The following is a 14002-nucleotide window of genomic DNA, read 5'->3' as shown; positions in this document are numbered from 1 at the left end:
CTGCATCATTTTGTCACATTTATTCATGCTTTTCTTTAGCTTACTGGTGTTTTCTTCCATACAAGTTTATTCATTTTCACTGCAGCAGAGACAGACTGAGACCTACATATTGCCTGACAAAAAGCCCAGAAAGTTGTAATAGCCTATAATATTCCTCTTTCGCACTGTTTTTGAAGCCTTCTTTGACACATCTAAGCTAACATTGTTGCCTTAGTAATGTGTCCACTTGATGTACTACCTTTATCTAATTAGTTCAGACGTCCTTTTCTCTTTCCGTGTTTGTTGTTTTGTTTTGTTTGGCTTGTTTGTTTATTGTTCCAGCCAACCTGTCGTTGTTGTAGCCACTGATGCTCAGCAGCTTCCTGTCTTTGTTGAGCGAGGATCGCTCGCGGACATGCGGGTGCTGAACTCTGCACCTGCGTCACGCGGCGTTCCACTCCACGGGTCACACTGAGCCCGCGGGACACTTTCTCTCTCTCTTCTCCTCCTCCCGAGCTCCGCATTTTCTTTCTCTCCGTCTCTCTTCTTTCTCATTAGCTTTCTTTCTCTGTCTCTCCCTACTTTTTCTCAGTGTGTCTCTCGCGCTCCCCCGTCATTAGCACACCGGCGGTAGATCCCCAGCGCGTGAAGCGGGCCCGCGAGGCACGATGTTATTCCCCCTGCGCGTGCGAGAAAGAGAGAGAAGCCTCTCTGAGACGAGGGCCTCACTGGCCGGAAAATACAGCCAATTATCTCCCTGGAATAAGGCTGTATCCATCATGGTGTGTGTGTGTGTGTGTGTGTGTGTGTGTGTGTGTGTGTGTGTGTGTGTGCGTGCGTGCGCGCGCGCGCGCATTTCAGAGGCTTTGCAATATGGTCTCCAGACTACTAATGGACTTAATTTAAACCTTACAAAGCCTTATAGCCTAACATCGTTCTTATAATTTGTAAATTACATGATACATGCCATAAACTATTAAACAAACCTTCCTTTTATCTTTAATCTCCTTTTCAGCCATAACAAAAATATAGGCCATTTTAAAGGACTATTTAGCAATTTTCCACCTTTTAAACTGAATCTACTAAATTGTGGTAAAATCTGAATGAAACAGAGCCCACAAGTGAAGTCTTTGACTAAAAATATGGTCATCACAGCATGGTTTTACTCGTTACTTGACTGATTAATCAATGTGACTCCAATCCCGTGTTTGCCGTTTCTGTGAGTACTTTTTTATTGAGGTTTGAATCAAAGATTGTGATTGTGAATGTTACCATTTATTTTTTCTAAGTTTATCTTTTTGGACTTTTTATTAGATACAGCAGGTAGAGAGGACATTGGGAGAGAGGTGATGACATGCAGCAAGTTGATGGTTAAGATGAGGTGATTTTTATTTTTTAAATGAATGTTTAGTTGAAATGAAAAGTAAAATTCAATTTAATGGTATAAAATGTCATTGTTGGCCCATTTATTACCTCTTAATAGGGTTTTGAAACTGGTACCTAGACTTTAAGACATGTGATGAACAGACAGCGGTTGTTAAAACTCATTTAAATCAGAGATGCGCTAATATCACACTGTCATGTCATTCATTTAGAAAGTTGCGTTTCTTTTTAATCCTTCAGATGTAAACTATTTCACTTACAGGCGTAAATTAATATCAGATTGAATAAGTAAAGGAAAATGGAAAAACAGTGACTCTGACCCCCTAATCCTTAGTGGGACTGGTGGAGAAAAGGCGCAGGCTGCACACCTCGCATAATAAAACACATGGTTTATTATCAATGTGATAGAAATGAAATCACTGGACAATTAGAAGCATGTCTACCCATCATCAGCACCATGACAACAGCTCTATAAGAACAGAAAAACACTGGATGAGTCCCCCCCACCCCCCACCCCGCTGGCTCACAAAGGTCGAATCACAGATAAATAGGCCTACTCCAAAATAGCTGGTGCACCTATTTACACAACCATCCACTTAAATTAATATAAATAAATATTTACACACATAAATTAACACCCTTCCTCGTACTTTAAGTAACCAGACAAACCTGTTTAACAGACAGAATGCTCATCACGCCATCTTAATTCCAACAATGTGTTTTTCTGCGTGAGGACAAAAAAAAGCGTGTGCGCACACTCTCACACACACACACACACACACAAACACACACACACACACACACACACACAATGTTGTTTGTTGGCATCTCACAGCATCCCAGTCTCACAGGATGCAGGTAGGGGGAACAAAATAGATGTAACACAGTAACCATCATGTCCTCAGGGGAATGAAAAGAACGTAACACAGATGAAACATCCCTCTGTGCTCTCTGACACTGGTCCACAGGTGTCTTCCTCTGCCTTTTTCTTGCTACCAAGCCTTCCTCCTCCTTTTCCATCTCCTCCTCCTCCACCTCAGCCCTGTGTCTGGCTGGTCAGTGGCAGTGGTGTAAAGCTAGAAGTAACGGTGTAACGCCTCTGTCTGTGTCTGCCTCCCGTTTGGCTCTCTGTCATGGCCCCTCCCCTCCCTCCCGTGCTTCATTTCCGCTGCTTCTCCTCTTTGTCGCCCTTGTTGCCGCCATCCCCGTGCCGGTTGTTGGAAGGGTTGTTGAGAAACATCTTGTCGAGTCCTTTGAGAGCCTCGGTGAGGTAGTTCTGGAGGGTGGTGAGCGCGGCGCAGATGGCAGGAGAGCCGAAGCCGTGCGTGATGAAGGAGAAGTGGGAGAGGCAGCTCTGGATGCCGGGCTCCAAGATGGGGCTGGGCCTCGAGTTTCCCAGGGGCGTCCTATCCTGTGCCAGCAGGTCTGTGAACTCCTTACACAGCTGTCTGCAGGGGAGAAGACACAACAAGATGTGAGGAGGGAACTCTGCCTCGTCTTAGGGTTTCTGATAGTGGACACTGTGGCAGTATCTGTCATTTTAGTGTTTTCCAAACATGACAAACGTCTTATCCATCAAGTGTTATTATTGGAAAGACTGACACAGTAATTTGACAACAAATGGCAAATTTTTCTTGCAACTCTACTGCACCTGCTAATGCAACAAAAGCATGCATACTTGTGTGTAACATGATCAAAACCTTATTTTTTAAGTGACCTAAAGGTTGGGTGATTTGACAACAGGTCATATATCATTACAACGACAATAATGTCTATTGTTTTTATTTTTCTATATTGTTTCTAACAATATTCACATCATTTAGATAATTTATGTTCATTTTTCGCACTGAAGTTCTTAATAAAAATTAGAAAGTACGTTAATATGTAATTCACACAGGAGTATAAAAAATAGGCGTTACCATATCACATATACTTTTTATATATTGAATTACCAGAAAACATACTATATTGTGATCTATATCATTATCGCGATATAAAATTACCTATATCAGGATAGATTTCAGCCATATCTCCCAGCCCTAAGTTTCCTGCAGTCAAAATATAAATAATCAAACTGAAGAATATCAGAGCACATGCCCAATGTGCAATTAGTACTAAAATGTCTATCAATACTGATCCTCTCTGCAAAAAAGTGCAACCCCTGCCAAGTTTATGAATGAATCAACCACCAACATCTAAATGAGATGCCTCTGTGGTGTGAAACACTCAAAGGAAGACAGTGAGGGTATTTTTTGAAGCATTAATTGCAGATGTTCCTGCAATAATATCTGAAACTGACTGGGATGAGAAACAATCTCATTTAATCTTGTTAGGAAAAGAGGATAAAACCACATTCGGACCATCACTGAAACACACACTGATAAAAGTATTTTAGATTGTTCAGCAGCTGCTGAAGAGAGCGTAGCCTGAGCTGTGCTAATCATGACCACATTTAAGATGTTAAACTAGATTTGTTGAGTTAAATTCTCAAAAGAAATCAGCAACATGTTGCAAATGACCATTCCTAAAACTACACACTCTGTCCTCTCCAAACGTTGTGAGCCAAATCATGATATCTACAAGAGAACAGAAATGTTTTTGACAAAATTTATCCCAAAGGAAAATACCTCCCCCTGATGCTTTACCTTTTTAACCCCTTTATGTGATGTTCAGTGTATCCCCAGGCTTATACGTAGCACACTTTCTATCAACTTTTCTCTGTTTACCTGCGTTTCAAGGGTTTAGCATGAACATGATACAATCAGCTACTAGTATGCCAGACAAAGTGGCAGCACCAAGAGAGTTTTCAAATTGAAAGCATTGAGGCTTTAGGTCCCTAAAACATGTCTTCTGGCTGAGGAAACTGTCCATGAATCTGTGGAGAATTTGATACAGTTTTTTAAGCTTCCAAATCTAAAACAAAGCTTTCTTTGATTCCGACTGCATTGGACACAATCTCTCAACTTTAAACGCCCACTTAATGACCCCATACCATTTCATACAAATCATTTTCAATAATGAGAAAAATACATTGCAAGCAAACTTTAGCATGCAAAACGCACCCAGAAATAAAAGGCTAATTAATACCAATAGCACATATTTGAACACTGTGCAAAACACTAATGTCTGGAAGACGAAGTGAAACTAAAACTATAAACAAGAAAGTCTAACGAGGGTTTAGGCCTCCACATTAATAACCAGCCTTTATCTGTTAATGTAGATCATTTGAAACAAGAGATTGTGAAATGCATCTACATTCTTCATGTGTGAAAAGTAGCAAAGGAAAATCACACCTTGTTCTCCTGTTTGTTAGATTTTAGTAAATCATCCACTGGTTTTTAGGCCTTACATTTTAGATTCAAGGGACCCCTCTCTCTGTCTTTCTTTTTTCTCTCAAATTTGTACTTGCACGCCCCATGCACACACACACACACACACACCCACACACACACACCCTGTAAGCGGCCTAAGGGCAGAGCTCCAGCAAATGAGTGACAGGCTGTGCAGGCCGAGCCCAGCTGGGGTTAGGGGAGTAGAGAGAGGAGAAGCCGCCACCCCGGGCTACACTCAAGGCTCTCGCTGTTGTTTTCTGACGACTTGAAACACTTCACTGCTAAATAATGAATTTCTAACAGGCAGCACCGACACACAGTATTGGAACAGGTTTGAATGCCAGCATCAAATATCCACCAACGAACACACCATACATAGTGAGTACATTGGGATGCACACACACACACAGGCAGATGGTTTATGCAGTGCAGGCCAGCAGACAGCACTATTTATGCAAGCTAAAAATACAAGCTTCCTGAAGGGATCTCTGTTAGATGCTTTATAGCTCTGCATGCAACCTTTTTCATCTAGAGAACTTATTCATGAGAATAAATGGACAATGAATATGACTGCTGATTAGTTTGCAAAATGCCTTTTTTTTTGGTTATTTAAAAAAGACAAAAATCCAAAGTAATTCTGCTATTCACTCCACATCACCTCTCATACCCTGGGTCCTTTAAAGGAAATATATGCTGCTTCAGTTGCTAAAAGTAATCAGAAGAACCTTGAATTCAAGTCCACAATTTAACGGCCATAAAAATGGATTAATATAAGTACCTTTACGAGGAGGACCAGTAAAATGGATCGCTTCTAAGACCAGAAGCAGAGGTCAAACATACACTCAGCAACCTCAGAGCTCGTATTTAATAACGCCTGTGTGAGCTGTAAGTGTCCAGCTTCAAATAAGGTTCATGTATACCTGCGCTAAAGGTTATTTAGGTGGTGAAAATGAATGCCTTGCTACTTTTTGTTTAATCTTCTTGTATTCTTGTCTTTAATGCCGATTTCTGCTCGTTTCTTAAACGGTCAAATTGAATTTAACTGCCCTCCATTTTTCAGCGTGACAATTTTTCAATCAGCCGTTTCATTACAGGTTAGATCCCTATCGCGTTTCATGCGTTTCATTAAGAAAATCTCACTCTCCTTTTCTAAATGTCAATGCCATGCTCACTGTGGTAAAATTGACTGTGTGATATAGAGTAAAGTACAGAGGATACAGGATGGGTTTGCACCCTCAGGGGGTTATTAAAGCAGGGGCCACATAGAGGCCCCCAGGAAAATGAGAGACTTTAATTTCACAATACTTTCATTCATCAGAAATGTAACTACTTGCAGGAGAAGAATTTCCTTTTTCCAACCTTTGTGGTGTAATTCACGTCAACCGCAACAAAATGTTTCCAAATGGCACCCTGCACCTGTAAACCTTATCAAGATTCTGAGCCACAAATGCACATCTCTTTTGGTTCTTTGGGACATTTAAATAGAGCATCTGTTGTATTCGAACACTAAACTGGAAAATATATATATCTCCTTCTCTGCTCTCACATCCCTGACAGAATAAAAGTATTATATATGTATCAGGGCCCTGATATTTGAATGTGTAAATATCTACAATTGCTCATTTTAAATGCTTAAACTACAGCTAGTCATAGGGTATAATGTCATTAGCTATGGTATCTCCCTATATGCTACACTGCAGACATTGTATTATATATTCTATGGCAGACAAAAGGCTATGAGGGAACAGAATCTAATCAAACGGTCCATCAAACTCACTTTGTCGCCAGCAGCATGTTTTTCCGCGTGTGCAGCTCGTTGGGGTCTGCGTGCTGCCGGTTGAGGTACTCGCTCACGGCTTTGGTGGGAAACTCCGTCTCGCAGATGTAACCGAAATCCCGGGCCAGGTGGACCGCTTCACCTGGGGGACAGGTAAGTATGGTTATAGTCAGTGTAAGTAATATTGTCAAGGAGCCTTTATAACATAGAGAATACACTGGGCCCCCCTCGTGTGTCCCTTGGAGTAATTTGTTTTGCCTTTGTTTTTATTTACACAATAGTCTTAGAGAATCTGCAAATATGTTTAATATGACTATTATCCTTCTAATATTCTTGAAGATTTGTTAGATGAGAAAGTAAAAGTAAGTTAGTCTTAGTTGAACTATGAAGCCTTTTGTCAAAGTTTTTATATAATTTACATGAATTAATCTGAAAACTTTTCTCAGACCCCCCTGGCAGAGTGCCATGGACCCCTGGGGGGTCCCTTGACCCCACTTTGGGAATCACTGATATAGACAAGCAGTAACCCCCACCTCCCAAAAACCTACACGTGTACACTCAAGGATCTAATTTCCTGCAGCATTAATTTATGTGAGATGATCACATATTCCCTGCAGATATTTGTTAAAAAAGGTTTTTGTGAAAATTGATAGAATTACCTGCACAACAATCAAATTTAGATGTTATGGGACTTGCAGGATATCAGCAAATTGTGGGTTGATTAAAATATTTCAACTACATCTTAAAAAATGAAGAAAGAAATATTCTCCTTATATGTTATGTGGGTGCATGACAATGCTGCCTTAATTGGAATTACTGAATTTATGGGGGAATTATAGCTGGACATACACCCCTTAGCCACATGTTGGTGTACAACACGTGTAGGCCCAAACTGCAGCCTTTAATCAACTTATTCATTATTTTTAATCTAACTTAGCAACCCCAGTCCTCCTCTCCACTCATTCAAAACTGAATATGTATTTTCCTGACATGATATTCTTGCAGCCATTTTATGAACACATGGTCATTGTCATTTGTCAAAGCTGTAAGGACCTTTGCAGTTCTACATTTTTTTGGTGAAATCTTTGTCAAAGGGAGTCCAAGATGCAAATAAAAATGTGGATTCTTCTAGATTATCTCAGAGAAAATATTCCATGTCTGCAGTTTCTTTATTTATGGAGTTTAAAACAGTAAATAAATCACCTTCTACAAGAGATGTTAGTAGTGTGACATTGGCAGCTTTGCGTCTTCCAGCGGGTAAATTGAGTCCGATCTTCTCCAGCTTTTCTCTCAGACATTTTCCACCGTTTTTGGACTTTGCTCTGTAGAAACCAAGGGAGCTAATTAATGTTCATTGCATAATTAAAGAACTAGGACGCATATATTTAGAATTATATTATATAATATTGCAAAGCATTATATTAATAAGTGACCAATAGTTAACCTCGAAGTTTGGAAACTTTATTAAACAGCAGTCATCAGCTCTGGCTCCAGTTTGTCTACAGAGATTTTTGTTAGAGAACCTGAAGTAAATGCCACAGATGCAGCTCAGGGTTTAATTAATAGATTCCCTGCATATTTAAGGAGCCACAAGCTTTTATCCATCCGCAGTTTTATCTCTGCGTCAACATGCTCTGAGGCTGCAGTCGTACCTTCTCAACACGCCCCCCAACAAGGAGGCGTTGAGGCACTCGGGCGGGGACAGTCTCCTCTGCACCTCCCCTACGGTCACTTTGTACTTGGAGGTGGAGCTGAGCAGCGACAGGCGGCCCGGTACCGAGCAGAACACCTCGTTTATGTTGACGGTGATTCCACCGATCAGCCCGTCCTTCCCGGGCATCAGAGAGATCATGTGCTTGTGTGGCATGGGCACTGAAAGAGGAAAGGTTAGAGGCGACATGAGTGGCTCTGTTGCATAACGAGTTTATAAAAATGGATCTTTAAATCACCTCAAACTTTCAGTGTGTGCGCTCAGAGGGCGGCCCTGTCCTAATGAAGCGCCCACGCGCCGGGCATTTACTGTTATTTAACGTCGCGCGACATTCTCATTACAATATTATCGATTGTTGATTGGCTCGCGCTCTCAAATCGCATTAACCACCTCCCTGTCTTTTCTCCACGGCCGGTTTAATTCCCACCAGCAGCACTCGATGCTCCTTCATCCCGCGTGTTAATGCTCGCGCTAATGGCGTAAAAAAAAAGAAGCCACGCAGCCTCGTGCATGCATGCGTAGGGGCCAGTGTGAGGGGGCTTTGATGGCTCCACGGGGGATAATACCGCAGATTAGCTCTAAACGAGCTCACGAGATCTCCGTGAGCGGTGCCATTTATTACATCAGCGGCTTAAATGCCCCGCGGGGAGCTCAGTCACTCAACATCCCGTAACTAAATCACCGCACATCATCAGGGCGGCTGCATGGCAGCCTGTCAGCGACACACTGCCTGCTGCAGTCAATATACCGGGCTCGTTAACCCAGCTACGAACTCCTCATCCTGGACACCCAAAAAGCAAGATGTGCCTGCATGGACCAGGGATCCACTTAACAACCGGAAGTATGGAGATATTTATGCGTATGGTCCAGTTTAGATCCCCTTTATGAGCGAGGCCGTAGTTCTGCACACCATAAATTATCACAATTAGTCATAGCACATTTAAATAGTATATAACGGTACTGGGAGTAAAGAAACCCCAAGATAAGATGGCAACTGTACCAATGCCTTTCTCCTCTGTAGGAGGATAAACAAGAATGTAACAATCTAAAATATGGAAAAGCTAAATTATATTAATTAAAAAAAATTAGATATGCTATTTGTATTAAATATTGTCGGTTTTTCACATTGTTGCACTGGTAGATGGTACAGTATTAGGAGCTGTGTGTGTGTGTGTGTGTGTGTGTGTGTGTGTGTGTGTGTGTTTATGTTACCTTTCTTAATTACTGACTGATCCAGGATGTTCGTTCCGTTAGTGTCGTCAATGGTCTGTTAGAAGCAACATAAACAAAAATCGTTACAGTCTGCTTTAAACAAGAATAATGCATATCATAATAACCCTCTTAACGAGCAACTTTAAAGCATTATTTTCCCACAAAATCCTGCACGATGCATTTCAGGTCTCAAAAAGCAGGATAATTAAATATTTTAGTCTGGTTCATAATCCAGTCTCTTTTTATACATCGTGACTCATAGAAGAAGCTTTTTTCACAAATTTCAAGCCTCCATTCATCATCCTGAGAGATAAATTCCTCGTTGAATAGACCTTCCGTTGTCAACATTGCTGCACGCTTATATAAAATAAAATAATAAAATATATATAAATATACAGCTCCTAACTTGTTAAAACAAATTTAAATGGGGGTTAATAAATGCATGACACAAATACGTAAAGCCAGAAATGAGAATCAAATGTGGAGGATATATGGCAAACAATTCGTGATGGTGGTGCCCTGAGGGGAGACGAGGGGAGGATGAAATCCTACACAGCTGACTATCAAGTCTATTTCACCACGTATCTGGCAGCTGCCTTAATATATTTGTACCTTGGCAGCAGGACAACAAAAAACGATATTATCCTGTTAAAAAAAAATTACAACCTTCAAATCCTATGAATTCAATGATAACAATGGATACACAACGATGATGATGATGATGGTGATAATAATAATAATAATAATAATAATAATAATAATAATAATAATAATAATAACAACAATTATAGGCTACATTTCAAAATATATTTACACACACGTGTTATTTTTCTACATATCACATTTAATAAAACACTGCAGCACCTTCTGCAGCTTTAAACAGATATGACAGTTGTGGAAGGAGAGTTTAAATTCACATAAGAAACATTTGAACTCCATGCAGCAATTTGTGAATTATTCCACATGTCAACGTCTTCTCATCACAGAAGATGCCTCAGCTCTCTGAAGACAGTTTCTTTCGCTGTGGGCCATATGCGTTCAGGCTACAGCTGCTGTGAGAGTCCAGCCCTCAGGGAGCTGCTCTGAGTTCAGTGACCTTAACACTAAAGGCACGCAGACAATGAAGAAGACGGCCGTCAACAATTACCAATTCCTTTTCTTCCACGGCGATTTTCTTCCTTTGATTTATTTTAATTTAGGTGTAGATTGTGTGTCATCTAAACTAGGAAATGTCTCCATGCAAATGTTTAAATATACCTTCATTACATATGTGTATAAACCTGTTTATGTTCAGTAAACATGCAGGTGCTTTACTGTAAATCAATTAAGTTCACGATTACAGTGCATAGTATATCTACTCTATTCTCTGTTCTCTCCAGCAGACCCCGGTGGTCCCTGTACATTTCTCGGATATAGTGATCCCAGTATCCTTTAAATAACGTTAAAATATATATATGCTACATCCACTTGAATCGATGTCTCAGCTGTGATCTTTGACTCACCTGAACATCCTCCATACCATGTAGCCCGTGCAGCAGTCCGTCGCCCATACCGGGCTCAAGTCCCGGGTGAGCGGAGTGCAGCAGCACATCAGGCCGCCGCACACCGTAGTCCCGCCGTGGGTCCAATCCGGACAGCTGAGGCAGCGAGGCCCGAGGTTGCGCCAACAGAGCAGAGCTATCCATCCGCTCCCCGGCGGCGTCCTGCCGCTGCCGCGCCCCCCATGCGCTCTGCTGGCTCTGGTGCAGGGAGTTCAGGGAGTACGGATCGTTGACGTGGGAGTACGGGTCCTGGCTCTGGTAGTGAGCGAGCGGCTGGTACGGTGGTGGAAAGTACGGAGGCTGGAAGTCCGACGATGGCGCATGAGACAGCGGCGGCGCGCTGGAGTAGGGTCCCGCATGCGAGCCCAGCTGGGACAGGCGCGAGCTGTGGCTCGAGACACCGTCATGCCGGTCCTTGAAGAGGGTGCAGAGAAGAACAGGACAAATCAACTCCTTGCAGAATTGGAACCACATTATAACGAAATAAAACATATGGAGGCCTAGGACCGCGATGCATTTATTAGAGCATATTGCCTCTGGTGATTTAGCCAAACTGGAACTGAATCTCCTGAACAAAAAGCATATAAGAACCCGGAGGAACAATGATATAGTTAAAATGTCTCACAACGAATAAATCCTAGCAATGTCTATGGATTCACTGTTCACTGCACACAAATTGTGGAATACATTGTGAGGGAAGGAAACTCACCGCAGTGGAGTAGGAGTGAACTAACATTTGTAAACCCTCTGTTGGTGTCACGAGCGGGCTTACGGTAAATCAGCAGGATGGTAAAGATAGTGTTGGGCCGAGATATAACCAAACTCAGTCCAGGTAAAAGCAGCAGCGCGTTTGTATCTGCAGGCCCGGCCTGGTCTAAAGCTCCAACCTTCCTCCGCCCGGAGCAGCCGCCGCTCTGAGTGTGAGCACCGAGCGCCCGCCTCTACCCCCGGTATACGGTGTAATTGTTATTCATGACTGAGACTTACAGGAATATTAATGTGCGCGAGGCAGGGGACTGGCGACACATGGAGCGTGAAGCCTCTCGCGCAACCGTGAGTGACGTTTAAATTCCGTGGAGAGCCGAAACGACGCGCCAACAACAGGAGAAGGAAAGAGGACGCTCTCTCGCAGGAGAAAGCGAGAAGGATGACCAGACCCGTGAGGAATTCCCCTTAAAAAAAAACGCACTTTGGGGCCTTTTTAGAAGACAAATCTGACACAGGGAAGAAACACTTTGTTGCTTTTGGAGACACTTTTGCACAAACCATTTGTGCGCAAACAGACTTTGACGTTATTAAAACCAACAGAAGCCATGTTGGTGGATATGAACAGGGGGTATGTAGAGCTCACTGGGTCAACCGTGACACCATTACCACCAGGGTCAAAGGTTCTGTTCATACACTCAGCATCGTGCCAATGCAAGACGATAAAAGGCTCCATCAAAGTAAAATCCAGTTTGCTTTTACGCACAAAAGATGTGCACACAGGTGAACACATCATATAAATATTTTTCTCCGGTCAAATTTAAGACATTAAACCTAAACTTCAGCCAACACAATAACACTCACACACTGAATAATAAAGGGTGTCACTCACTGTTGCAGCTGCCTTTTATTAGCCTGCTGAAAAACACACTCGAGACACTACAGGGCGCACGAGGGGCTCGTGTGAATGGTGTCACGAGTCAAAAGAAGCGATTAAACTTCATTGTAGACTATACCGGCCCCTCTACGCTCTCTTGGATGACTTGTTTAACAACATTATAGCCTCCCCTCCCCTCGCGCCGTGGGAGAAAAGCCATGTGCGGCACGAGACAAGGGGTTCCCGTCGGGCTGAGTCGAGGGGCCTCGCGAACTGCCCTTTTTCTTCGCTTGCTTTGTGCCCGAGTCCATTGAGCGCGAGCCGGAGCAGAATTTCGCCCCCGCGTGCGGCGGTATTTCCCCCTTCCCCTCGCTCGTTTACAAAAATATCGTTCTGGGATCAAAGCCAAAAGATTTACATACTTCTGACACATCCTCACCCTCCTCTGACCCAGGGTTTCTTTTAAATCGCAGTCATTTAAGATCTAAAATCAGCCATTCATTTGTCAAGTTTGGATACATATTTTTGCAGCATCACTCTATTTTTCTAAATATTATAATGGAGATATCTACAGAGCTAAAATTATTCAAAAAAATACAAGTTTCAGATTGCTTTTAAACACGAATTTGCAAAAAAACTCCAACAACAAAAAACAAATAAAAAACCGCAGTGCCATAATTAGAAAAAAGATCCCATATGTAGAAATACAAAAAAAAGGTGTAATACAAATATTTTTCCCGTTTCACTCTAGTCCAGAAGAAAAGCGAGTGGACATACCATAGCCACAAAGATAACACAACATAACACGGGCAAACATTTTATGAGCCAAATATCAATCTGAACGAAACTGTCATGTACTGAAGCGTCCTCCAACTCATATTCACAGTCTCCACTTCCTCCCAGAATAACAGGCCTAACGCCGTCCTGCAACACATCACTCAACTTAACACTGCTTTGTTCCCCAAAAAGCATTTCTTTAAAGTCAGCGGGACCACAAACAGCTGGACGGTAACATTACCTCGTAAATATCTTCATACTTGACATTCTCAACTAGTTTCCACAGCATGGTCGCTTCTCCGGTGTCGGTAAACCGAATGCAGCCAAGTGAGGAAGGGATGTGTCAACTCTCTCTCTCTCTCTCTCTCTCTCTCTCTCTCTCTCTCTCTCTCTCTCTCTCTCTCTCTCTCTCTCTCTCTCTCTCTCTCTCTCTCGCTCTCTCTCTCCCTCTCTCCTCTGTAATGTCAGGGGGGCTTTGTGAATGGGGAACCCCTGTAAAGACTCCACTACTATTAAGAAGAGCTATAGGGCGAGTTGACAGCAGGAGCAGCATGAGGAATAGCAAATAGATACAGAGAACACATGCTTTATTAATAGTAATAGCTCTATCCTTTTCAAAATAAAAGCATAACCAGATAGCAAAAGCCTTCCATTTTTAGCTGAGGAGATCTGATGTGTAGCCATTTAACTATTACAGTTACTGATCCA

At 42.3% G+C, this 14002-nt stretch overlaps 1 protein-coding gene across 1 annotated transcript; it reads right to left on the bottom strand.

Annotated features, from left to right (window-relative positions):
• Positions 1 to 2521: 2521 nt before the first annotated feature.
• On the bottom strand, positions 2522 to 13654 carry tfap2b (transcription factor AP-2 beta; the record flags this gene model as incomplete). Its single annotated transcript, XM_083933675.1, has 7 exons — positions 13536 to 13654; positions 10897 to 11349; positions 9395 to 9449; positions 8124 to 8343; positions 7675 to 7793; positions 6472 to 6613; positions 2522 to 2810 (listed from the first exon to the last, which is right to left on the bottom strand). The coding sequence occupies exons 1-7, from the start codon at positions 13581 to 13583 to the stop codon at positions 2522 to 2524; spliced, it is 1326 nt and encodes a 441-aa protein (XP_083789801.1). The 5' UTR covers positions 13584 to 13654.
• Between the last annotated feature and the right edge of the window lie 348 nt (positions 13655 to 14002).

This window comes from Echiichthys vipera, assembly GCF_963691815.1.
Source record: "Echiichthys vipera genome assembly, chromosome: 19".
Taxonomy (NCBI): domain Eukaryota; kingdom Metazoa; phylum Chordata; class Actinopteri; order Perciformes; family Trachinidae; genus Echiichthys; species Echiichthys vipera.
This window is presented reverse-complemented; position numbering and strand designations above follow the sequence as displayed.